At 45.1% G+C, this 27,774-nt stretch overlaps 2 protein-coding genes across 8 annotated transcripts in view; both read right to left on the bottom strand.

Annotated features, from left to right (window-relative positions):
* The window catches only part of CYFIP2 (cytoplasmic FMR1 interacting protein 2), a 133,004-nt gene that overhangs the window by 79,071 nt on the left and 26,159 nt on the right, over positions 1–27,774 (bottom strand). For 4 of the 7 annotated variants that reach the window (XM_068278276.1, XM_068278281.1, XM_068278277.1 and 1 more), the window contains 5 exons: positions 13,215–13,381; positions 11,301–11,390; positions 9,232–9,309; positions 7,422–7,523; positions 160–341 (listed from right to left, as the gene is read on the bottom strand). In XM_068278276.1, the coding sequence (XP_068134377.1) occupies positions 160–341; positions 7,422–7,523; positions 9,232–9,309; positions 11,301–11,390; positions 13,215–13,331 (569 nt within the window). In that variant the 5' untranslated portion in view covers positions 13,332–13,381. Of the gene's footprint in view, positions 1–159; positions 342–7,421; positions 7,524–9,231; positions 9,310–11,300; positions 11,391–13,214; positions 13,382–17,133; positions 17,154–25,314; positions 25,386–25,468; positions 25,559–27,774 lie in introns of those variants that run through there. The other 3 variants (XM_068278278.1, XM_068278280.1, XM_068278282.1) reach the window with 3 other exon arrangements.
* Positions 22,716–26,334, bottom strand: LOC137564419 (guanine nucleotide-binding protein G(i) subunit alpha-3-like). Its single transcript, XM_068278283.1, has one exon. It carries the CDS (start codon positions 26,177–26,179, stop codon positions 25,118–25,120), a length of 1,062 nt encoding a protein of 353 aa, XP_068134384.1. The 5' UTR covers positions 26,180–26,334; the 3' UTR covers positions 22,716–25,117.

Below are 27,774 nucleotides of genomic sequence, written 5' to 3'. Positions count from 1 at the left end.
GGTTTTTTTTCTGTGCGTGAAAAACGCATTAAGTGTGATCTAGCCCAATGAATAACTCTCAGTTCTCAGTTTTTCAGTGCAGAAAAAGTGCATAAATAAATACAGTTATGTGAGAGTGAGTCCCCTGTCTCAAGAAAGAATTACCGCCACCTTTCTTACCGTTTATAGGCGGAGTGGTCATTCTTCACGCTGCACTTCATGTTCTTCAGCTCGTCCAGCACGGCAAACATATTGATGAACTTCCCCAGCGTGAGCAGGTACGCCTCCGACACAAAATCCTTCCTGCGCTCAGCATGGCACAACCGCTTCACCTCATTGCAGAACCGCTCTATGGCCTTACGCTGCAAAGGATTATGGGAGACAGGTCATGCCACGCTCACAGAAGCAGAACTCACAGATTCGGTCTACATACTATACATATCCATGCGGGTCTACTACTGTCCACAAGAACAAACCACAAATAACTGAAATGAGGTGAAGTGATAAATATTCAAACTGTTCAAATAGTTCAAACAATCAGTGTAAAGTTTCAGTGCTGGGACTATTACTGACTGGACATGAAGGAACAAATTAAAAGGTAACCTGAAGTGAGAGGAAAATGGAGGCTGCCATATTTATTTCCTTTTAAAGTGACTCTGAAGTCTCATAAAATGCACTTTTTTATTTTAAAAATAACGTTAACATGATTGCCCTACCTAAAACGCTGCATCTCCGCGGCTGAACTCTAACGAAACCACCCAAACTCACCCCCCCCCCCCCCCCGCAAAATCCACAACTTTTCTGGTCGTGGATTGTGCTGCCCCGGGAGGCAGAGCTTTCAGCTGCAGCTCTGCCTCTACACGCATCTATCAGCGCGTATCTCCGCCTCTCCCCCGCCCCTGTCAGTGAAGGAAGACTGAGAGGGGCGGGGGAGATGCGGAGATACGCGCTGATAGATGCGTGTAGAGGCAGAGCTGCGGCTCATAGCTCTGCCTCTCACGGAAGCGCTCCCCGCAGTGTGCCCCGGGGAGTTTGGAAGGATTTAGTTATTAGAGTTCAGCCGCGGAGATGCTGCGTTTTAGTTAGGGCAATGATGTTAAAGTGATTTTTAAAATAAAAACGTGAATTTTATGAGACGTCAGAGACTCTTTAAGCAATACCAGTTGCCTGGCAGCCCTGCTGGTCTTCTGCCTCTACCATTTAGCCATAAACCCTGAACAAGCATGCAGATCAAGTGCTATGACTGGACCACATGCTTGTTTCAGGTGTGTGATTCAGACACTACTGTGGTCAAAGAGATCAGCAGGGCTGCCAGGTAACTGGTACTGTCAGATTTCTACTACCTACTGTAAGTGACAGCAACATAGGAGAAGAGTAATTTATGGCTCATTTTACTCTGGAAAAAACTTACTTCTTATTTGTCTGTTTGCACATATTTTAAACTTTACAATTTTTCGCCATAGTGTCCCTTGAAAGGAAACCTGAAGTGAGAGGTATATGAAGGCTGCCATATTTATTTCCTCTTAAACAATACTAGTTGCCTGGCAGCCCTTTTGGTCTATTTGACTGTAGTAATGTCTGAATTACACGAGAAACAAGCATGCAGCTAATCTTGTCAGATGTGACAATAATGTCAGAGACACCTGATCTGCTGCATGCTTGTTCAGGGCCAATGGCTAAATGTATTAAAAAGGTAGGGGATCAGCAGGACAGCCAGGCAACTGGTATTTCTTGCAAGGGAATAAATATGGCAGCCTTCATATCCATCTCACTTCCGTTGTCGTTTAACTCATTTATTTCTCACATGGCGTTTCTCAATATCTATTTCTCCTTGGGGTAGATTCACTAAACAGCGGAAAGCAGAATTAGGCTGTGTTCGGACTTGCTCCAGACCAGGTGTGGCCAGCGGGAGCCGTTGGTCCGCTGTGGTCCGGCTGTACTCCGGGGCAGATGTGCTCCCCATAGTCTGTATGGGGGAACACAATTGTGTGCCCGGGATTATCGTAGACTGCACAGAAGTGCGGCACGCTTACTGCATCCGATCCCGCAGATCCTTCGCAGGCTCACAAGTGTGAACGGCTCCAACTCATAAAATAGAAGCCATTCACTCGATGAGTGGCGAATGGACGAAAAATGTCCGTTCCTCCGCTTAAAGAGTAACTGTCGGGCATAAAATCAAAAGTCAAATCTTTATTTGTATCTGGTAAACAAGTAATAAGGATGCTAACCGGGCAATCCAAAAGTTAAAATCTCTATTACTTTTTTTGTTCATAAATGATCATTCCCCAGTTTACCTGACTCTTATTTGGTACACACAAAATGTGATACACAAAAAGGAAGCTGCAGGGCATGCTGGGATGTCCTTTTTTACATCTGTACTTCCCCTCAGACTTGACTAGTGCAGACTGACTGGCTGAAGCCTCTTTCCCTCCTGTTTCTCCTCCCACACCTCTGTTCCTCTCTGATTGGCCAATATTTCTCACACTGAGACAATGCACTTTCTATAGTAATGGGGGGGGGGGGGGGGGGGGGAATTAGGCAGAGGAGACTAAGGGAGGAAATGACATCAGAATTGGCTTCAAAATAGCCACACTTAGGGCTCGTTTCCACTATCGCGAATCCGCATGCGTCCAACGCATGCGGATTCGCACATGTAATGCAAGTGGATGGGCCTGTTTCCACTGTAGCGTTGTTGAGGTGCGTTTTTTTCAGCGGTAAAAAAACGCACAAAAGAGCCAACGAATTCGCCTGCGAGTGGAATGCATGCGAATCGCCGCTAATGTATTTAATAGGAAATTCGCATGCGGCTATGGTATGCGAATTTTCATGCGAATTCGCATAGGTACCAATGTAATTCAAACAGGCAGTGACATGGTTAAATTCGCATATACCCTCACCTATGCGAATTCGCGGCAAAAAACGCGCAAAAATTCGCATCCGCATGCTATTTCATGGAATTTCAACAGCGGTGGAATCCAGGCGATTCTGCACCGCAATAGTGGAAACGAGCCCTTAAAATGGGAAATGCTAAGAAGGACTTTCTCTTTTTTACTGTAGAAAAATTACTAAAATCAAAACTGGACAGTGCAATACATATGTTATGTAAGTAGAGCAAGTATTTATCTACTTATATATGTGTTTTTTTGTTCTAAGATAGTATGGCTGACAGCTCCTCTTTAAAGAGACACTGAAATTATGATATTATGATTTGTATGTGTAGTACAGCTAAGAAATAAAACATTAAGATCAGATACATCAGTCTAATTGTTTCCAGTACAGGAAGAGTTAAGAAACTCCAGTTGTTATCTCTATGCAAAAAAGCAATTAAGCTCTGCTACTTTCAAAGTGGTGGAGAGGGCTGTCATCTGACTTTCATTATCTCAACTGTTCCTGGACTATTTACTTTTCCTCTGCCAGAGGAGAGGTCATTAGTTCACAGACTGCTCTGAAATAATCATTTTGAATGCTGAGTGTTGTGTAATCTGCACATATTATAGAATGATGCAATGTTAGAAAAAACACTATATACCTGAAAATAAAAATATGAGAATATTTTCTTTGCTGCTAATCTTCTAGTAATTATTCATAGTACTCAACCAAATCGTTATATCATATATTTTTTTCCGCTTCAGTGTCTCTTTAAATGAGAACAGATCCTAAGCACTTGAAGTGCACACTACTCTTCATGTGGAAAGACATTATGCACATTATTATTCTGCTTACCACTAGTGACTGTATCACTCCTTATCTGTTTTGCTCTCTAATTAGCTCTTCCTATCTGACTAATCTCATCTTTATCTATCCTTATTTGTTTAGCTTACTAATTATCTCTCCTTATTTCACTATTTATCTCTCTTTATTCTTTAATCTCATGAATTACCTCTCCTGAACTCAGAGCTTCCTCTGTGCTCTAATACTGGGCATACAGTACATGGGTTCGTTTCTGCAGCTGGATTCTGCAGTCAATGCTCTTATCTTCCGCTCCTATTTCTTATCTTTTACCATTTACCTCTATCAGGAATCGAGAGGCAAAACGATGGAACGGGAGATCGGACATGTCAGAAGTTATCTATCTAACCATCTATCTGCCTCAAAAACGAACTATGTATTCTCAGCATAAAGCAATGTTTCTCAACATTTAATTGGTATGTACCCCTTATAAAACCATATATTCACCAAGTACCCCCTAGCATAGTTAAAGTGGATCTGAGATGAACTTTTACTCATTGCATAATTGTGTTCCTTTCCTATTGTTTATAGGGCATTCCTCAAGCCAAATACTTTTTTGTTTTTGTTTTAATACTCTAATTCCCTATAAACTAAACAAGCCACGCCCACTGGTTTTCAGAGAGCCAAGGCATTTTCAGACAGTAGCAAGGGCTCATGGGAGCTCAGTCTGGGCAGGAGGAGGGGGAGGTATTACTAGCCAGAGATTTCAGAGGCAGAGCGGAGGAGGGAAGAGGAGGGGGGGATTAGGTTTTTTCACAGGCTGAGTGCTCAAGATGCAGATAAGCCTGCCTCTGTGTAATGTTTACAAACAACATGGCTGCTGTCATTGTATCACAGGAAGAAATAATCATATTTTATTGAAGCTTTTTGCAGCTAGATTTGCTGTGTAAACTATCTAAACTTTAGATAAGATATATAGACAAGTTACTTGTTATAGTTAGTTTTTCATCTCGGATCCGCTTTAACATTATCACAAGTACCCCCTAACAAATATATATTTAATCGTAGTGCATGATAATTGGTTCTTAACAATTTCTAAGCGTTTACTATTGCTTTTAATTAGACAAACCACTAATTTGGTGTTGTTTATATAGGATTCATCATTTTCTAAAACTCTAAATGTGTTATTCTTGGTTAAGTATATCAAGCCGGAGTACCCCCTGGGACCATCAGAAGTACCCCCTGGGGTACGCGTACCGTATGTTGAGAACCTAGGCTCTAAAGGATAAGCAACAGCAAAATAACTTTTATAGAAAAACATTTTTTTGGGTTACACCTGATATGAAACCTGCAATTACTCCGCAGTGCGTCTACTTCCTGCTTACATGGAAGCAGACATATGGGTTTATATGAAAAGGGCGCCTGGTGGAGCCCATATAAAAACTTCGGCTACAAAAAAACTCCGGAATGTGTTAATTACTATTCCCCCTCTAGGCAGGCCGCCATGGATAGTGGAGGAATGAAATAATTCGGCTTCCAGCGCTTGTAGCCCATATAAAAGCTTAGGCTACAAAAAAGGCGCCTATTGTAGCCCATATAAAAACTTCGGCTACAAAAAAAAAGGCAATAATATGGGTTACAAAGGTGCACCCTACTGTAGCCGAAAACCTTGTAGCCGAAAAAATATGGGCTACAAAGGGGAGCCCGCTTGTAGCCTATATCAAAACTCGGGCGCCCTTTTCTACACCTTGTAGCCCATATTTTCAGAAATAACATTGATGTCTATGGCGGCGCCCTTTTATACAGGCAGCTCGGGCGCCCTTTTCAACCGATACCAGACATATTGTTAACATCATGCACTTTCGAATCTGCCTTTTCTGCCGTGGCAGTCTGGTGACAAAGCTCAGAGATCAGATAACAACTTGTGATAAGACAGATGAGTGGGAATTACACAAGCTAAACTATATAAATACATACATGGTGCGTTTCTTTCTGTTTTCCTTCTGTCCTCTGAAGGAGTTCAGGACCACTTTAAAGTGGACCTGAACTCTTGCACAGGACACAAGGAAAACAGAGGGAAATGCACCCTGTATGTATTTAGATAGTTTAGCTTGTCTAATTCCCCCTCATCTGTGTTCTCAGAAATTTGCCTCAGGCGGTAAAAAAGTCAGGCGGCAAAAAAGTCTACAACCGGCCCTGCAGCCACAACGTGGTAGCCATGTATAGCCCGTGGCACTCGGGAAAAAGCCATGAACGAGACCAGGACAGCTGGAGCAGGTGAGGTTTACAATGCACAGGCACCAGAGGGGGGAGGGCACATTTACATTTGAGGGGACAGCGGCTGGGGGTGTGTCATGTTTGTGTCATGCTGTTAGGGCTACGCACCTGATCAACCACATCAGCCAGAGATTTTCCAGCAGGCTCGATTGATACATTCGACTGATTTTGGGCATGCTTGTTGCGGCCCTGAATTTTATCTGATTCGATAAAATTATCGAATCGGATGGTCGATCGGCCGCCAAAATCCTAAATGTATGGCCAGCTTTATCGCGGAGGTGAAAAATACCGAAGGTGAGATAATTCAAGAGAAAATGAATCCTCGATCACGGCACCTTAACCAGTACGTACAGCACCCAACCCCTCTATTGTGCATGGTCTCCAGGTATATAGGTGTGTAACAATAGCCCCCGCTGTCACTGGAGGGGGGCAGTAGTTAGGGGGGCCGCTCTTGTATATAAAGCCGAATGGCTGCGGAGCGTAATACCGCCTTTCAGTGGTGGGAAATGTCTTCTTCACTACTCTCCAGTGCACAAGCACCGCACAGCCAATCACCATGTGGCTTCTGTCCCTGTCACATGACCTACAGAGACAGGAGGTGAATGGTGATTGGCTGTTTGGGGCTTGTACACTGAAGAGGAGTGAAGAGGACCGGTCCCACTGCCAGAAGGAGTTAATGTATGAGGCGCCGCTGCTCTGCATCAGGCACAGGAGCGGGTCCCCCGTAGCCCCCCCATGACAGGGACAGGAGGGGGAAGGCGGCCCAATGTAGGTACGGGCATGCAGGAACAATTGGATTTACTTGCGCAAGGCACATCATTATTGCTTCTCATCGCCTTAAAGCGGTATTGTCACCATAAAAATCAAATTTCAACAGCAACTGGTCTGAGTGTATTAAGTGATAAAGATGTTAATCCTGCACTCAAAACTTGCAAAACTTTTTCTGCTGTTATGGTTTGTAGTTATCACATACTTTAGGAGCACTGGCCCTAGTTCCAAACAGTGCCAAACAGTTGAATGCTGGGAGTTCTTTTGATCTATAATATATTCCTCCTCTTCCATTTATTTCCCTATCTAGCTGCTTATCAGAAACACCCTCTGATTACTTGTGTTTACAAGCAAGGCTGAGGTGACTCAGCGATTGGAGGATAAGATAGTGTAGTTCCTAGTATACACCTCAGTGGGAGTGTCTGAAGACTCTAGGAGGAGGGCAGCTAATGAATACACAATGAGCAAGAGAAGGGAGGGGGGAAACAAGAGTCAGGGAGGATATGATGTCAGCATTAGCTTGGCAAGATGGCCACTGCCTAGAATAGGATTTTCTGCTTTTCCTTTATAAAATTCACAGGAATCATTACGTGGAGAGCACAATACATCTGTTATGTAAGTAGAAGTAATATTTATCTACTTGTATATGTGTTTTTTATTTCTAGGTTAGCATGGGTGTCGCTTGTTCTTTAATACACAGGTAGTAAACCCCACCCAGATCAGGTTACCTGGAAGTACATGAACTTCATCAGTTTAGTGACCTCCGGCTCCAGGACCTCCACCGTCTTCTCGTAAATCTCCACACGGTTCGGCTGCTCGTTACACTTCACCTACAAATACATAAAACATGGAGATTTATTCCCAGCTGTGTCCGCAGGGCTGCCGCCAAACATTCAGGCCAGTTTCACACCTGAGGCAAGCGTCACGGCGCGATGCTCCACCCCACCACACCTCATATAATTTAAAAAAATCCTATGCTACTGGATCCGGAGGGCTGGGCGGATCAGGTGGCCACCAATCGCTGCCGCTCCGTTGGCCGCCAATAAATCACTTTTGTTTTCGTGACCTCTGGGTCTCGACGCTGGAAGGAGAGAGATCTTTCTTTCTCAACGTGCAGGGAGGCGGGGGAGCGGCAGGGGGTGTGGCCAGGGAGAGAAAGCTGCCCAATGGCAGCTCTGGAAAGCCTGCAAGAACGCCCTCCAGTGGGCGTTTTGAGCGGGGAATCCCTCTCCTCCCATACTCTCCGAAAAATTGGCAAATATAGTCGCTAATTTCAGGGGGGGCTATAGCGTGTCAATGGGTAGGGGGGGCAGAGAGTGGCATCTGGGGGACACAGAGGAATGTCATGAGGAAGAGAACATGCCTTTATGCCCCACCTGCCCCCCCCCCCTCGGGTTCCTTTTAACATCCAATCTATTAAAATCATCTGATAGTGTATGGGAGTGATTAGCAATCTATGCCTAGCTTTGGTTCGGGCTTCCTTTAAGGGTCATTTCACACACAGTGTTGCGCGACTTGCGCACAGCATGAGAGCCGACCGCCATGCATTGCACTGCACCATTAAATAAATGTAGCAACTTGCGGCGGACTGTGCCGATAAGGAAACCAGAGTGACCTCGCCAACAAGTCTCACCCCTCAGTCATGTGCAAACTGCTGGACAGTCCGTCACCTGCACATTCCCATCTTAGCATCGCAGGAACTGTAACAAGTTCCATAGACTTACATGCCTCTGCAATGAGCTGCGGCAGGAGAGTATCGCAATGCGGTAAGCATGAAAGGGGCCTTAAAGCGTGATTGTCAGCCATAAAATCAAATTCCATTTAGCCACTGCTCTGTGTTTATTACGTAGTCTACATTCTGACCCTGCATTGCAAGCATTCCAATATAATCATAAATGTTTCTGCTGTAACGTCTCTTATCTCAGTCAGCCTGTCTCTATTCTGGTACATTGCCAAGGAGAGGGAAGCTTGTTATCTCCTCTCCCACATTCCTGCTCCTCACTGATTGGCCGAGGGCAGTTCAGTGTGACAGGAGCCAGAGAAGGGAAATACACCTCATCCCTCTGCAGAAGCTGCTGCAATATGATCTATGCTGTGATCACGTGTCTTTACAAAGCAAGCTAGATATGACAGTGCAGAGTAAAAAAAAAGTAAGGGAAAAAATGACATCAGGATTCATTTCAGTCAGAGGCAGTGAAGATGGAAATTGCCTGGAACAGTTTTCTTTTTATTTACTATATAAAATTCACTGAATTCAAAATGTGAGTAGCACAATACATATGTTATGTAAGTAGAACAAGTATTTATCTACCTATATATGTGTTGTTTGTTTTCCTGGGATAGTATGGCTGTCCCTGCCACTTTAAGGGACTAGTGACCAGAGGAAGAGCCACTCTTTTTATCCTCTGGTTGTAGAGCGTGAGGAAATGCTTTGTGGGCTTTCCCAAGTAATGTTTTCCCTCTTTCAGCCTCTATGGCCACACCCACCCACTAATGTCATCACTTCCTGGTCAGTGAGAGTGAATCAGATCTCTTTACCTGTGGAATAGCGCGAGAGCAGCTCCTCCAGGTATACAGCATGACGGCATACTCTTGTCCTTCCTCCAGCATCTCATTCTGCAACAGAAACATTCATCAGTCGTTTTATAGGCTATATGCTGTATAACATGGGCTGGCAGGGCATCCCTGCATTAATGCTAGATTGGCATTATTTATTTTGCATTTATTATAACTGTAGAGGTATCATACCTACCAGCCGTCCCGATTTTCCCGGGACTGTTCCGTGTTTGGAGTTATGGTCCTGAGCAGCCCCCCAGTTTAACACCATACGCTCCTCTCTTGTCCTGTGCCCCCACCCAGCTGAGATTGTGAGCAGAAGCCAGACTTCTCTCACCTTCACTGGCAGAGTACAATGATGTTCAACCTCCTGTCACCTCTCAGCTCTCCCTCTAGTGCCTGGCATCTCTTCCTGCACTCGTGTAATAAGGAGAATCCGACACTAGAGAGAGTTGGGAGGAGATAGGAGGTCGCACATTGTTGGATTCTGGCAGAGAAAATTCTGCATAAACTCAGCTGGAGGAAGCACAGGACAGGGGCCACTGACAACACAAGGGAAACTTTATTGGGGATGGAGGGGGGAAATTTATAGCACCAGGGAAGCTTTATTAGGAAGGGAAGAAGAGGGGAACCACTAGCAACAGGACACGCTGATAGGCTATGACTGAGCAATTTGTCTCTAGCATGTAAGTAGGGCGGGGGCTATGAGTGAGCGTCCCCCACAGCGGTGGCTGAGAACTGTACGCTTCATCTCATATCTACCACTTCTTGCACACCTAAATAACATTGTCTCACTTAGGTGTATGGTAGTCTAGCCGAGCCGACAACGTTTTCACAATGTGCTGTCTCTGTGTCGTAGGGGGCGGCCATCTTGTTCTCTGCAAATTCTGAAATACCTGCATAACTCATGATTCTCACAATACGGTGCAATCAAAATTTTTCTATTTTACTCCTGTTGCGTTTTTGCAGGATTTTCGTGTGAACTCTCATTTTTATGGTCTGATTGCATTTGAATTCTTTTGAATAATAAAAAATGAAGAAAAAAATGGTTAAAACAGAATTAAAAAACAAAAACACACACAGTACCATGTTTATTAATTTTATTGCGCTACCATTGACTTTAACCCCATTGAAAAACAAAATGTAGGATGCAACACGTTTGCATTTGAGATGAAAATGTAATCCCATTAGAGGAATAGGGGATATCCCGATTTTAATGATCTTGTGATGTCCAATGCGATTGACAAAATGTTTGCAATGTGAAAATTGTGTCAAAGCGTGATCAGTAGAAAAATAAGTAATGTCTAATACCTGGTAGACACCATGCAATTTTCCGTCAGATTTTGAGTCAAATTGATAATTTTTGACGGGTCCAATCTGATTTCCTATCATTTTTCTGATCGATTTTCCAAACACTTCTTTTCAAAATCGATCAGAAAAACAATCGGACCTGTCAAAAATGAGTGGGTTGAACCAAAATTGCATGGTGTGTACAGAGCCGGGACAAGGTCCTCCAGCACCCAAGGCTGAGACACCAAAGTGCGCCCCCCCATCCCTTCCACCCCAGCCGTCACACACTGATTGCTATTAGACTAAGAGGCGCCCCAGGGCCCCCAACACCTTAATTAATCTCTAGTTATCTGGCTTGCAGTCACTGCCATGTATCCCCTTCTCTTATTTCTCTCTGCTTAAAACCCAATAGAGAAATGATAGCTGAGTGAGTTGTGCGCCCCCTCCTACACTGCGCCCTGAGGCTGGAGCCTCTCTCGCCTTTGCCTCGGCCGTGGGAGTGTACCAGGCATAACACTTTATTTCTGACACTAAAGGGTCATTTCTGCCTCTAAGCTCCTCATAAAGTGAATCACAGCAATGTGCCATTAACACTGTTGACAGTCAGACATCACAGCTTATCCACAATGCAATCAATCATTATCTCATCAAATCAACTCAACCTGCAACAAACAAAAAGCATGTGTGGAATTGTCTTTTTCAGGCGAACTCCCTCATTTTTGTTTGCAAAACCATCCAAGTGTACCTTCTAAGATACTCACCATGCTGGAGTGGACGGTAGCCTGCTCAATGTACCGGGCTATACCGGTTACAAACGCATTCCGGTCCTCAAAGTTGGTATCAAAGTTAGCCTGCAGCAACACAGAGGAAGACATGTTAGAGGGTCATGTGACACGCTACAGAGACAACAGACAGGTTTGTCTCGCACAGTAAGACAATGAAACAAAAAAATGAGACATACATTATCTACAAGGCCTACTGTATGGCTATTGTACAATGGCTAATGTGTAGTTACTGTACACCTGTAATACCTGTTCTACAAATGCTCCTGACATTGTCCCCAACATCATCTGCCTGCTTTAGTCTGGGGAGTGTGGCTGCGATTTTCCTATTATTTGCCTGTGCTACAGAACTAATGTACATTTCTTTGCATGAACACTTTGTGCCTGCCTAGATATTTTCATTAATAGGGATGGTCATTGAAATTCAAATAAATTCAAGTTGAAGCTAATTTCATGTCAAAATTTTCCTGAACGATCGACAATTCGATTCAATCATTTTATTGGATCAGGGGAAAATTGACTATATTCCATTTTGCTCCATCAATGGAAACTTGCCGATAACTGGTCGAATCAACCAATTTAATTGAACAGGCAGAATGGAAAATATCGGTCGATCGTAGAGGAATCAGCCAAAGTTAACGATTTCAATCGACCCAGAATTTATTTTTGGTTTCAGAGCATGGAGGCACAAAATCGTTTAGAGAATCGCATAGGATCTCGCTTGTAGTATGTGGGTCAATCGACTTTCAATCAACAACACTTTAGTTGGTTGCCCAGTAAAGTCAATTACTTAATCACTCAATGAAAAGCCAAGTAATGTATGGGTACCTTCAGGGTGTGTACACATATCCAATTTTGATTGCCCAAGTTTATCATTTCCATGTAATATGAGTGTCTACCTATAAAATCTGTTCATAGTATTTAAACTCGGTCGGCCACTTTTTACCTAAAACTTTCCCCATGACTCTTGCACAGCACACAATTAAAAGTTTTCATTCCGCGTAAGATTCTGTAGAAATCCAGTGCACTGAGCTATGTGTGTTTGCTTAGCTACATCAGAGTGTAATTAGCCTTATCAGTATCTGTGAATGAGAGTGCCTCAGCTCTGTCTGAACAGGAAAAAAAGAGGATTGACCCTTTCTCTGCCTGAAAGTTAATCCAGTTAAAACGAATTCTTTAAACTTGTAGTGGAAAAATCAGGCTGAGAGATGGGCCATCTATGAAGTGTGGTAAGAGATAGGTGTGAGGGGGTGCTTCACTGCTGCATTACCTAGGCTTGGGGGCGCGTGGCACTGCTGCCCTCTAATTGGTGCGTTACCTAGGCATGTGGGCACGTGGCACTGCTGCCTTCTGATTGGTGCGTTACCTAGGTGAGGGGGTGTGTGGCACTGCTTCCCTCTGATTGGTGCATTACCTAGGCATGTGGGCACGTGGCACTGCTGCCTTCTGATTGGTGTGTTACCTAGGTATGTGGGCACGTGGCACTGCTGCCCTCTGATTGGTGTGTTACCTAGGTGAGGGGGCGCGTGGCACTGCTGCCCTCTGATTGGTGCATTACCTAGGCATGTGGGCACGTGGCACTGCTGCCTTCTGATTGGTGTGTTACCTAGGCATGTGGGCACGTGGCACTGCTGCCTTCTGATTGGTGTGTTACCTAGGCATGTGGGCACGTGGCACTGCTGCCTTCTGATTGGTGTGTTACCTAGGCATGTGGGCACGTGGCACTGCTGCCCTCTGATTGGTGCATTACCTAGGTGTGTGGGCACGTGGTCCTGCTGCCCTCTGATTGGTGTGTTACCTAGGTGTGTGGGCGCGTGGCACTCTGCGTTACCAAGGTGTATGGGCGTGTGGCACTGCTGCCCTGTAATTACTGCCCTCTGATTGGTGCATTACCTGGTACATTATGGAGGATGGCGGCGGCTCGATGCATGGCTGCTGGTCAGGCAGGGGCAGCTCCTCCAGTAGGTCCACGTTAGATAACGCATCTTCCAGCGTCACGTGGGTGGTCATGCTGAGTAAGTCCGGTAGCACCAGTCTCTAGGGATTTTACGACAAACTATCTAATAAACAAAGAAACACAAACCATTTAAATACAAGATAAAAAAAAGAAGAGCCCTCATATACATACTTCATGTAACGCACATTAGTCATAAAGTGTCTTCAGACTCATAACAGAATGCTGGAACATCACAGCAACATATTTATAACGAGTGAACACAATTGGCTCTGTAAAAATCTGTGAGGTTCATGCAATGCACAACCCTAATTCACTTAAAGGATACCCGAAGTGACAAGTGACATGTGACATGAGATAGACGTGTATGTACAGTGCCTAGCACACAAATAACTATGCTGTGTTCCTTTTTTTCTTTCTCTGCCTGAAAGAGTTAAATATCAGGTATGTAAGTAGATGATTCAGTCCTGACTCAGACAGGAAGTGACTACAGTGTGACCCTCACAGATAAGAAATTCCAACTATAAAACACTTTCCTAGCAGAAAATGGCTTTCTGAGAGCAAGAAAGAGATAAAAAGGGGAATTTCTTATCAGTGAGGGTCACATTGTAGTCACTTCCTGTAGTCAGGACTGAGTCAGCCGCTTACATACCTGATATTTAACTCTTTCAGGCAGAAAAAAAAAAAAAAAAAGGAACACAGCCTAGTTATTTGTGTGCTAGGCACTGTACATACCCATGTCTATCTAATCATGTCACATGTCACCTCGGGTATCCTTAAAAAAAAAAAAAAAAAATTATATATATATATATATATATATATATATATATATATATATATATATATATATATATATATCTGAGAAAAAAATAGTAATTGAACAGCTGAGAAGGACAGTAGTGGCATAGCTGTCGCAAATTAACGGAAAACTGTTATTCAATAAGGTATCGAGATAAAACATAGGTAACAAAATACCATAAAAGGAACTTGCCACGTATGCTATAATCTAAGGGGTATAGGCACCCCAAACATATGCTGCACAGTACTTTATAATTAAAGAAACACTGTGGGGGGAGGGGGGGGGTGGCGAGATAAAATGAGTTGAACTTACCCGAGGCTTCTAATGGTCCCCCGCAGACATCCTTTGCCCGCGCAGCCACTCACCGATGCTCCGGCCCCGCCTCCGGTTCACTTCTGGAATTTCAGACTTTAAAGTCTGAAAACCACTGCGCCTGTGCTGTGTCCTCGCTCCCGCTGATGTCACCAGGAGCATACTGTGCCGGAACAGACCATACTGGGCCTGCGCAGTACGCTCCTGGTGACATCAGTGGGAGCGAGGACACGGCAACGCAGGCGCAATGGTTTTAAGACATTAAAGTCTGAAATTCCAGAAGTGAACCGGAGGCGGGGCCGGAGCATCGGTGAGTGGCTGAGCGGGCACAGGATGCCTGCGGGGGACCATTAGAAGCCCCCGGGTAAGTTCAACTCATTTTCCCAGACCCCCCTACAGTATCCCTTTAAGGTATAATTTATTGTGCAGTAATCCAGTAGGCAGGTATGTAATGGGTTTGCACTAGGCACCATGGTATGGCATATTTCACACATCTCTGTTTTGTCTGTTGCATTGGACAGTAGAGGCGGGCATGTAATGGGCACTCACATTACACTTATTTTGCAGACACTTTCACACATCTGTGTTGCCGTTCTGTCTGCCGCGCCAATTTTCTTGTTTCAATTTATATCTCCTTGTTAGGAGTGGTCAATGAGATTCTAATAATCCTGTAATAATCCTGTAATAATCCCAAGTTAATTCATATTTTATAGAATTGTTTTAGTGGTTTCCAAGCCTCATACATTTAGCATACAATCTGTGTAAATGCAAAATTATTAGCATCTCATTAACCACGCCTGTTTAGGAGCCATTGCCACCATTGGAGAGGTGACGTTTGCAAGAACTCTTTTATATACAGAAAAAAACTATATATGAGTTCAACAGAACAAGAATCACAGCGTGATCGACCCCAAAACACTGCAAGCATCGCGCTTGCAATTGATCGCAATCACAAACGCTGCAGTCTGAATGTATCACAGCCTAGTTATTTGTGTGCCAGGCACTGTACATACCCATGTCTATCTAATCATGTCACATGTCACCTCGGGTATCCTTAAAAAAAATAAAATAAATTATATATATATATATATATATATATATACACACATTAGAAGCAGCGCTTTGCTGATCGCAGGCAAATAGCTGAAAAAGCACCCAGTGTGAACTAGCCCTTAACCCTGTGTGTGAGAGAAAGCTGCCTGTCACTGAGAGCTGTCGGCAGAAAGCAGGGGAAATGTATCATAACATTTGTAATAGTATGTGAAACCTGACACCAGAGGCATTTCATATAAATCTGCTTCAATATTACACTGTTCTTAGCCTGTCAGACTGCAGAGATTCATACCTCTGCAAATGAGACATTCCAAAGGAAGGTAAAATCTACACACAGTGAATTACAGCTTTTGCCTCTGTTTAACATGTAGGAAAATGTTTACACAGCTACTTGACATTATTTTTACATTGTCATTATAAAACACTTAGTTTGACAGTGTTCCTTTAACCACCCTGGCGTTCTATTAAATGCGCCAGGGTGGCGGCGCAGCACTATTTTTTGTGTATGTTTTTTTTTAAATCATGTAGCTAGCCTAGCGCTAGCTACATGATTCCCCCCTCCCTGCGGCGTCCCTCCCACCCTTCCGATCGCCGCCGCGTCTTCCCATAAGGAAATTCCGTTCTGAACGGGAATTCCTCTAGGGCTTCCCCGTCACCATGGCAAGTCCCGATCCACCCCTCAGCGCTGCCTGGCAATGATTGGCCAGGCTGCGCACGGGGTCTCGGGGGGGGGCTATAACGCGGCGGGTAGCGGCGCATCGGCGGCGATCGATCAATGTAAACACACAGCAAGCAAAGTGCTTGCTGCGTGTTTAAAAAAAAAAATTGTCAAAATCAGCCCAGCAGGGCCTGAGCGGCGCCGTCCGGTGGTAATGGACGAGCTGAGCTTGTCATTACCGCCAAGGGGGTTAAGGGAGAACTCTGAATAAAGTCTTCTGCTGAAACATTGTTATATACACAGTATATCCCCCATTGGGACCAGGAAAAGTAGTTTACTATATCAAAAGTTTACTGTATCACTATATTAGAATTAGTCATACATTGTATATTGACACAGACGCATTTGTTGGGACCTGAGGATTGAGTTTACTATATCCAGAGGTATATAACAATAAAAGTGTTCCTTTGCAGAATAAAACTTCTGGGGACAGGGGAGAGATAGAAAAAGGTCAACAGTTCATGCACTTGAACTCTTGCACAGGACAAGAGGAAAACATAGAGAAATGCACCCTGTATGTATTTAGAGAGTTTAGACTGTCTAACCCCCCCCCCCCCCTCATTTGTGACTAATCAAAAGTGTAATTTGATCTCTCCGCTGTGTCAGCTCAGGAATTTCAGCAGAGCAGCTAATCTGTAAACACAGGATGTTAACCCTATATTTGCTTCCATGAAAGCAGTAAATAGATACACTGCAGATGTATTGCAGGATTTTTATCAGCTGTAACAAAGACATGTTTATTTTTAATGGTAATTATGCTGTTGCTTATCTTTTAGTGCAGAGAGTTAGTTCTGAGTTCAGGTCCACTTTAACTCTGAGACACTTAATAGGCTGCCATTGAGCACAGAAAATAAAACATTCAATCAACTTTGTACATGTTTAAATATACAATTAAACCATGGTATATCTAAAAAAAAAGTCAGTTTTTGGAGTAGGAGGATAAATACAATTGTTTATCTCATCAGTGTATTTTTACCTCAGGTTCCCTTTAAGTGGGCCAGAACACAAATGCAGCCCTTACAGGTGACGAATTGCTTGACGACGCAGAGGAGACTTGACTTGTTCTATAGCGTAAGGAAACAGTAACGACCACACTTATACATTATTAATAACTGGTCTCGCCTAACCTCACAGGACGTGCGCTCTGACTGCAGGCAGGAAACGGTGCATATATATCTTGGTTCCTGTTACACAGGTCTGCACACTGCTTCCTCTCATCCTCTCACTGGAAGACGCTTCTGTACACCTTGTGTGCTCCCAGCACCTCATCCAGACTGGACCTGGGCTGCCTGCTGTCCTTCACCTGACAAAACTACACTTCCCAGCATGCCATGGTGAAAAACAGCCATTCAATAGCTGCAGGCTTTTAAAGGGGCCTATACACCTAACGATTTTCCCGCCGATATACAGCAGATTCGATCACTGTGATCGAATCTGAGGTGAAACCGCTGCACAAATGCAAACGATTGATTTCCGTCCAAAATCAATCGTTCCCGTCGAGCCGTCCGTGCGGAAGATTTTTCTCAATCGGCGTCGGGTCAGGAGTGCGTCGATAGCGGCGTTCGAATGCCTGACAACCGACTTCCTGCTGGGACAGGAAGTGAAGCCAGCCGGACCGCGGAACTCAGCTTAGAAGACAGCGGGGACCCGCGCCGGCCGGAGCAGGTAATGTATTGACATTACCTGCTCCGGCCGGCGCGGGTCCCCGCTGTCTTCTAAGCTGAGTTCCGCGGTCCGGCATTACCTGCTCCGGCCGGCGCGGGTCCCCGCTGTCTTCTAAGCTGGGTTCCGCGGTCCGGCTGGCTTCACTTCCTGTCTCAGCAGGAAGTTTAAATAGTAGAGCGCCCTCTACTGTTTAACCTTCCCGACAGAAAGAAGTGAAGCCAGCCGGACCGCGGAACCCAGCGGTGACACACGCCGGCGGATCAGGTAATGTATGCGGGGGCCCTGGAGGCAGCGGCAGCTCCACAGATTGTGATCGGTTTCATGCTGAAATCGATTCACAATCTGTTTGCAGTAAAGGCAGCCATACGATCCCTCTCTGATCAGATTCGATCAGAGAGGGATCTATCTGTTGGTCAAATCTGATGGCAAATCGACTAGTCTGGAGAGTGCAACACCTCGGTGCTGTAGTATTGCATCTTTGTGTGTTGTACTCCCGTGAGTGACGTAAGCTCTGCCCATATCTGATTCCTGGATGTTGACCTTGGCCTGCCTACCTGATCTTCTGACCTCCGCTTTGTACGACTACCCAATTTGCTGCCGACCTCTGCTTGCCTGAGAGCCCAATTTGTTGCCAGAACCCGTCTTGTACGAGTACCCGATCAGTTGCCGACCTCTGCCTGTTTCACGTTCCGCCTCTTCTCTAGCCTGGTGTCCGCTTCTGAATTCACCTGGTCTCTGAGTCATTGCAGTACCAGACTCAGCCTGTGGGAGTGCAGTTTCCAAACTGGTCACGCGCCTGGTCATCATGCCACTGGTTTCACGAGCGCTCCTGCCTCTTGCTTACTGGACTCCCCTGTTCCAAATTCAGGGGTTCCAGTCGGTGAGCTGCAAGGGTTGCTGTCCTCAGCTTTCTGGTCTCCTGTACCTCAGGTACGTAACCATCAGTTTCCTGTGATCTTCCTGGCTGCCACACGCTCTATGCTGCATAACTCCTTCTCCAGATCATGTGACATGCTTTAGGAGCCAAAAGATTGCAGGAAAATCAGAGGAGACCTGAAGCAGCACTGAAGCAGGTAAGTATTGAACTGCTCCACTGTGCTACTCTGCAGAAAGGGGAGGAGCGGGGATCCAGCCCCTCCTCCCCCCACGGTCAATATAATTAAAGGGAATCTAAAGTAAAAATAAGCTTATGATGTAATGATTTGTATGTGTAGTACTGCTAAGAAATAGAACATTAGCAGCAGAGATAGGAATTCTAATATTGTTTCCAGTACAGGAAGTTAAGAAACTTCAGTTTTCTATGTAAAAGGGTTTCCCTGAGCTCTCCGACCCAACTCGGGTCTGCTACAGGGCTGTTTCCTGAAGCACTTATACATCAAAGACAGAGAGACAAATTTAGAAAATATTTTTACTGCAGGGTAGTTGAAGGGTCATGCTTGTTTTATAGTTTAATATACAGAGTGCGGCATGTAATTGCAAATATGACAGAATGGGGTGGATCGGTACTCCCGATGACGATCGTCGCCATGGCGACAGGCGAAGCCAAACAGGAAATCCCGTTCTGAACGGGATTTCCTGTTTGCGCTGATCGCTGGAGGCGATCGGAGGGGGTGGGGGGATGCCGCTGCACAGCGGCTATCATGTAGCTAGCGCTAGGCACATAATAAAAAAAAAAATTAAAGTGCTGCGCTGTCCCCTGGCGGTTTTAACCTCCTCAGCGGTATGGACGAATATATCCGTCCATCACCGCCGGAGGTCGCCGCTCAGGCCCTGCTGGGCCGATTTTTGTAAAATAAAAAGCAGCACACGCAACCGGCACTTTGCCAGCCGCGTGTGCTGCCTGATCGCCGCCGCTCTGCGGCGATACGCCGCGAGCAGCGGCGAAAGAGGGTCCCCCCAGCCCTGCGCAGCCGGAACAAAAGTTCCGGCCAGCGCTAAGGGCTGGATCGGAGGCGGCTGACCTCAGGACGTCGGCTGACGTCACTCCGCTCGTCGCTATGGCGACGATGTAAGCAAAACAAGGAAGGCTGCTCATTGCAGCCTTCCTTGTTTATTCTGGTCGCCGGAGGCGATCAGAATGACGCTTCCGGAGCGCCCTCTAGTGGGCTTTCATGCAGCCAACTTTCAGTTTTTATTTTTAAAAAAACCCTCCCGCAGCCGCCCTGGCGATCTTAATAGAACGCCAGGGAGGTTAAGAAAGAAAAAAAAGATTTGGAGCAGTAAATTAAGAAACAGTAAATATGGTACTTATATAGTGTCCAGAACCTTCCTCCCAAGTCACATAGATTATGGTACAGCTACTGTAACATAGTGTATCCATTTTGATTGACTGAGTAAATATAGGGTACAATAAGCACCCAGTATGTCTCTCAATTCTGTATTATTATGCCCCTCAATATCCCTTATGTAATATGGTAAAGTAGTTCTGTACTGGTCTTCTCACTTGAGCTGCTGCTGCATGTGGCTCAGTGTAAAGGTCAGTATGATGTAGTGGAGGCGGGAGAATAATCAGCAGGAGCTGTAGAGTGATTGGAGGGGGCGGAGCTTCAGCCTCTTCGACACATCCAATGGGTGGAGGTGCGTGGAGCTGTGCATGGAGACCCGGGATGTTTGACGAGAGGAACCGGGCAGCAATTCCCCGCCAGGAGCCGATGCTTTGTAGAGTAGACTCCTGTACGCAAAACCACAGACACAGGCGTCCCGACTGGAGCCCAGCGCGAAGATGTGTTGAACATAGTTCCCGATCACCGATCCGTGTCCCCAGCAGAAAAACCGAAGCTCTCTAACTAGAGGCTTCAGTCTTTCTGCACGTAAAAATTTCCGCATCCCCCTTGTGCTTCCGCTTAGCGAGAAGCACAAGGAGAAAAAGAAAAACCTGAAGATGGCCATTTTGTGGCCAAATAGTAAAACTACATCTACATATTTTTTACACATATAACATTAAAAATTAACTGTTTATTTCCCACACCAAAATATTACCCAAATAAAATTTTTAAAAAAATAAAAAAATTACAATAAAAAAAAAAAAAAGACATAAATTAAAGTTACCTTAGGCCCCGTTCACACTTGCGTTTTGGCATGCAAACGGACCGGATCCGGATCGGAACCGTATGGTTCTGATCTGGATCCGGTCCGTTTGCATCAGGCATGCATCAGGCTGCCATCCGGATCCGTGGGGTAAAAAATAAACAAAATTACCATAAAATTGTTGGGGTCAGCAGAAGGTGCACCTGTAGAATCAGGTCCTCCGCTGTAGGCCTCATCTCCACCTCTGACATACTGCCAAACAGCTCCAGCACGTGTGTCACTGCTGCTCCACTCCAGATATGCTGGGCCCATGTGTTCCCATCCGACATAGGAAGTGGGGTAGAACGTCCGGTGTTTGTCTCCAGTGTGTTCTGTGCTTTCCGTTCCCCATTGGTTTCTATATCCGGATGGTGCAGTCAGGCCGGATGAGCCGGACCTAAAAAATAGCGCATGTTGGAAAAGCCTCCGGAGTCCGGATCCGATCCGGCTCCGTTCTGTACAGAACGTACGCATGTGAACGTTCGCATAGACTTTGCATTGCTATGCGGAACGTACTTTGCATTGCTATGCGGAACGTTGTTCAGTATACGGTCCGGATCCGTTCAGGCAGATCCGGACAGGGAACGCTAATGTGAACCAGGCCTAAGGGTCTGAACTTTTTAAATATGCATTTGAAGGGGGTATACTATGAACATTTTTTAAATTATGAGCTTGTAAATAGTGATGGACGCAAAACGGAAAAAATGCACCTTTATTTCCAAATAAAATATTGGCGCCATACATTGTGATAGGGACAAAATTTAAATGGTGTCATAACCGAGACAAACGGGCAAATAAAATACATAGGTTTTAATTATGGTAGCGTGGATTATTTTAAAGCTATAATGGCCTAAAACTGAGAAATAATAAATTTTTTCCATTTTTTTTTCTTATTAATCCTGTTAAAATGCATTTATAAAAAAATAATTCTTAGCAAAATGTACCACCCAAAGAAAGTCTAATTAGTGGAGGAAAAAAACAAGATATAGATCAATAAATTGTGATAAGTAGTGATAAAGTTATTAGCGAATGAATGGGAGGTGAAAATTGCTCTGATGCATAAGGTGAAAAAATCAGTAGGAACATTAGAGAAACCACCTACCCTGCTTCATCCTTCACTGCTTAGCCTGCTTGTTATCAGCCCTGGTAAAATCCCTGACTGAGCATTCAGTCCGGCTTTGCTCAGGAATCATTATAGCTGAGTCATTATAGCAGAGCCAGAAGGGGGCAGGCGTTGGCTTGAAAAGACATCAGAGAAGACTGACTCTGGCTATATATAAGACAGAGGTGCCATACCTGCTCCCTGACAATTGAGTTACTACGATTTTTATGTGCCTGAGGAAGCGGGCGTAAGACCCGTGAAACGCATTGCAAGTGATTGTTGTGGAGTAAGAATAAACTGTTTCCTTGATGTGAATCAGTGCGATTTGTCATTATTTGGGAGGTGGATCATCCAGCACCCCCCCCCCCCCCCCCATTTGATATATTTTAAATTATAGTGCTTTTATTCTTCGGGCGCCTCTGTAATCCTGTTTGAATACGATTGTATCCACCAGTTGGATAGGTGTGAACACCTTCTTCTATCTATAGAGAGCGACCTTTTAGCCTGAGCGGGGACAGGTCTAAACTCCCCGTCTGCGACAACAGTGGTTGCCTAGGTCGGCAACCTACACTTGTGAGTATTCTTCCTGTTTTAAAATTTCTGTGGAATAATAACACACACTATTGGGGCGCTCGTTTTTCCCTTTGTTTTTACATCTGGCTATAATGATTCCTGAGCAAAGCCAGACTGAATGCTCAGTCAGGGATTTTATCAGGGCTTATTAGAAGCAGGCTGAGCAGTGAAGAATGAAACAGAGAGCAGGGTAGGTATTTTCTCTAATGTTCCCACTGATATATATGGTAAAATACATGAGGGTGCTTCGTCTCTGGTTCACTTTAAGTAAATGTTAACATCCTGATAAAAAAAAAAACGCGGGACAGGAAGGCTGCAAGGGGCTGGCAGAAGCCCCGGGTAAGTGAAACACTTCTTTACTATTCAGTTCTGCTTTAAGGTAGCCATACATCTAGCAATGATGGGCAGATTCGACCAAGAGACAAATCTCTAACGGAACCTGATCAGAGAAATATCTGTAAGCTGCCCATACACCACAGGCTGATTCCCGATCAATTCCACGCTGAACTCGATCCGGAATCAGCCGTGTGCTGCACCAGCCACCATTCCCTAATGATAAATGTCCCCCCGGTGCCCAGTGTAAAGTATACATTACCTGTCTGCAGCCTGGGCTGTCCCTCAGCTGCTCCGAGCGCATTCCGCTGTACATACACCCCACGTGGTTTCCTAGTAAGGGCAGTGTTCTCCCCAGGCTCTTTTAGCCGGGTGCTCCACCCAGCTAGTTTCATAGGCAGACACAGGAGCACACAAGGGAGACAGAGGAGGACACAGGGAGACACAAGTGGTACAAGGGGGGCATGAGGTACAAAGGGGGCATAAACTACAAGATGCCCCTTTACCATGGATGCACCAGGTTTAGTATATATTTTTTCCCTGGGTTTTGCCCTCAAAACCTAGGTGCGTCTTATGGTCAGGAGCGTCATATAGTCCGAAAAATACGGTAACTCACCTGGGGCTTCCCTCAGCCCCCTGCAGCTGATCGGTGCCCTCGCAGCTCCGCTCCGATGGCCCAGGACCCGCCGGCGAACACTTCCGGTTTGGCTGAGGGAAGCCCCAGGTGAGTTAATCTCATTTTTTTGCCCAGACTTTAGGTTCACTTTAAATACTACTTCTACTTACATAACAGATGTATTGTGCTATCCCCGTAATGGATTCCTGTGAATTTTATAAAGGAAAATTAGAAAATCCTATTCTAGACAGTGGCCATTTTGCCAAGCTAATGCTGACATCATATCCTCCCTGGCTCTTGTTTCCCCCCCTCCCTTCTCTTGCTCATTGTGTATTCATTAGCTGCCCTCCTCCCAGAGTCCTCAGACACTCCCACTGAGGTGTATACTAGGAACTGTACTGTTTTCACCTCCAATTGCTTACTCACCTCAGCCTTGCTTGTAAACACAAGTGATCAGAGGGTGTATCAGATAAGAAGCTAGGCAAGGAAATAAATAGAAGAGGAGGAATATATTATAGATAAAAAGAACCACCAGCGTTCAGTGCTCCTAAAGTATGTGATAACTCCAAACCATAACAGCAGAAAAAGTTTTGAATGCAGGATTAGCATCTTTATCACTTAATACACTCAGACCAGTTGCTGTTGAAACTTGATTTTTATGGTGACAATACCGCTTTAATACTGCTGTTTCGTCCAAATCATCAAGACACATGCTCCAGCAGATAGTATGTAAAAATCAAGTCTTTCTGCTGGATGGAGTAGAGTTAAAGCGGATCCGAGATGAAAAACTAACTATAACAAGTAACTTGTCTATATATCTTATCTAAAAGTTTAGATAGTTTAGACAACAAATCTAGCTGCAAACATCTTCAATAGAATAGGATTATTTCTTCCTGTGATACGACAGCAGACATGTTGTTTGTAAACATTACAAACAGGCAAGCTTATCTGTATCTTCTGTGAAAAAAAACCTACCTCTGAAATCTCTGGCTAGTAATACCCCCCCCCCTCCTCCTGCCCAGACTGAGCTCCCATGAGCCCTTGCTACTGCCAAGGCTCTCTGAAAAACTGTGGGCGAGGCTTGTTTAGTTTATAGGGAATTAGAGTATTAAAACAAAAAAGTATTTGGTTTGAGGAATGCCCAACAATAGGAAAGGAACACAATTATGCAATAAGTAAAAGTTCATCTCGGATCCATTTTAAGGGACCCATACACTGGTCGATTTCAGACATTGATCGATTCTATTGAATCGATCGGAAATTGATTCTATCAAATCTATCGATCGATATGCATCTGACAGGATGGAAAATCTAATGCTGGGTACACACGGTACGTTTTTCCATGCGATAGATGGACCAGATAGATAAAATCCGTCATGTCCGATATTGCTCCCGAACGTTTCCGCGCTCGATTTCTCATATCGGTGAATGGAAAAAGATGAGAAAAATGAATCAAGATAAAAGAATCAAGCGTGGAATCGAGTGCAGAATCGTGGCAAAAAACGATCGGGTCTCAAAATCGCACGAAAAAACATAACGTGTGTACCCAGCATTAGTCGATCTGCTGCTGGCAGCAGATCGTTGGCCCGTAAAGTTGCATTGGATCTAACGCGGGTGACAATTCCTACGTTTGGATCCAGGATCGAGGGAAACATCTGTGACACTTCGAAACAAAAATTGCACATCTTTCGTGTCTGTTGCACATGTAAAATATGAGTAAATGTCTCTAGTTTCCTTTCCTCTAACTAGATTTTCAAACTGGCACTGAATATAAGCTGCCGCTTCTTCATACGTGTTGGCACCTAAATATTCTGGATAGCAGATAGTCAAGGGACTTCTACTGATCTTCTCCTCAAACAGGTCCTTCTTGTTCAAGAAAAGGAATATGGGGGTGAGAAAAAAACACATGTTGCAAATGCTGTCAAACTGTTTCATGCTTTTATGCATACGATTCACCTCCTCATCTTCAGCCAGAAGTAAGTCATAGTCACTAAGCGCCACACAGAAAATAACTGCAGTTACGCCTCCGAAACAGTAAATCCACTTCCTCCCTTCTGACCACTGTCCAACATCTAACAATTTAAAATGAAGGCGTCTGAATGTATAATGGGTCTCCACAATACCCGTTGTTTTGACCCGCATACGCAGAACATCTTGCGGAGTAGGTATGTAGTTTGGATCTGAGATTCTATCCAGATCATTTAGATAGTATGAGGCTGAGTCGCTAAGCTGGTATTCCCGAGAGCGGTGGAAGCACGTTTGCACGCCTGGATCGCCCCACAACCTTTTAATGACGATAGCAAGCTCAGGAGACAGAATACCCTCCCCTGCGGAACTGGCCAACAGCTGCCGGGCATCCTCCACTCTGGCCAAGTCTCCAAAATGCACCTTCAGCCTCCCCATGGCTTGTACTATGGCAGTGATGGACTGGATGGTGTGACTGTAGACAGGTACTCTGTACTGCTTGCACTCTTCCTCAGAATAACCACCCCCATGGATAATCTTCATCTGCTTGGCCATGGTGCTTTTCCCAGACTCCTCAGCGCCCAATAGGAGCAGTTGGACTTCGCGGCGCGCTTTCTGCTTGTCCTCCGCCAGGGTGCGGTCTATCATTGCACTCCTCTCCGCCGCCGCTGCTTTATCCTTGGCGCTCTGCGTGCAGCCCATACCCGCCTGTGGCTGCAGCACACCTCTGCATGGCCGCTCTCCCGCTGGCTGTCACCGCTGCTCAGCGTCACACCCGCTACATACTAGTGGCCCGCTTTAGAAATTCCGTGCTGCGGAAGCAGCCATGTTTGGGACGGACACTTTACGTGACAGGCTTCTACTGCGCATGCGGGGCGGTACAAGTTTACAACGTGCGATGTGCTGAGGCAGCACTATCTGTCATTACACCGGCTGGAAGTTCCTATGTGCGTAGTACGCATGTGCGGCATATATGCGGCGTCTGTGTGTGTGAGCATGTTGCTGCTCAGGCTGGGAAGTACCTCAGTAGTGAGCCATATATAACTATTGCCTCTACTACTATTCTCCCCTCCAAAACCTAAGATTACCCCTATTACTATTCTCCCCTCCTAACCAAACATTGCTCCTATTACTATTCTCCCCTCCTAAAACGAAGATTATCCCTATTACTTTTCTCCCCTCCTAAACCCAAGAATACCCCTATTACTATTCCCCCTCCTAACCAAACATTGCTCCTATTACTATCCTCCCCTCCCAAACCTAAGATTACCCCTATAACTATTCTCCTCTCCTAAACCTAACATTACCCCTATTACTATTCTTCCCTCTTAACGTGTGTGTGGTGTGTGTACAGCATGTGTGTGTGTGTGTGTGTGTGTAGTGTGATTGTATATAGTTGATGTGTGTACACCATGTGTGTATATACAGTTTGTGTACAGCATGTGTGTGTTTGTACACAGTGTGAGTGTGTGATTGTGAGTGTGCGTGTACAGTGTGAGTGTGCGTGTACAGTGTGCGTGTGTACAGTGTGAGTGTGCGTGTACAGTGTGCGTGTACAGTGTGTGAGTGTGTGTGTGTACAGTGAGAGAGTGAGTGTGTACAGTGTGAGTGTGCGTGTGTACAGTGAGAGAGTGTGTGTGTACAGTGAGAGAGTGTGTGTGTACAGTGTGAGTGTGTACAGTGTTAGAGACAATGCGAGCAGTTGCTGCAGTAGGCCGCCCGGAGGCATTGTTCCGACTTCATCAGGTGAGATAATAAGGAATAATGTGATATAAGCAGCAGGGAAAACAAAACAGCAATACAGTCAGCCAGCATTATAAAGTAACTGTGATCACTAGAGGAGTGCATGACCCCTTCCTATGTGGCCAGGCTGAAATCCAAAGACTGTCATCATTTAAGATTGTATTGATTGGATCCAGAAATTATGATGCACAGACTGCCCAGGTAGACTTAGCTTTAGGTGTTATCTTCAGTTTAAACAATTCTTTTTACTCATCTCCTCTGAGTCTGATAAACACCTCAGTATCTGTTAATGCAGAGTTAAGCTGTCCATACACTAGGCCGATTACCCGCCGATCGACAGTAGATTCGATCACTGGGATCAAATCTGCTGTCACATCGTTCACGCTAAACTTCGATCTATTTTGTCCCGAAATAGATCGATCGCTCCGTGCGGGAAATTACCGTCGTCCGCCCAGCGGGTAGGGAGCGCGTTGCTAGCGGCGTACGATCGACGCAGGTAGACATTACCTTAAGCTGGCTCCCATCATCTTCTCCGCATCACCTCCCGGCTGGCA

The sequence above is a fragment of the Hyperolius riggenbachi genome, chromosome 3 (assembly GCF_040937935.1).
Source record: "Hyperolius riggenbachi isolate aHypRig1 chromosome 3, aHypRig1.pri, whole genome shotgun sequence".
In the NCBI taxonomy this organism is placed as follows: domain Eukaryota; kingdom Metazoa; phylum Chordata; class Amphibia; order Anura; family Hyperoliidae; genus Hyperolius; species Hyperolius riggenbachi.
Note: the sequence above shows the minus strand (reverse complement) of the source record. Positions and strands in the feature narration are given on the sequence as shown.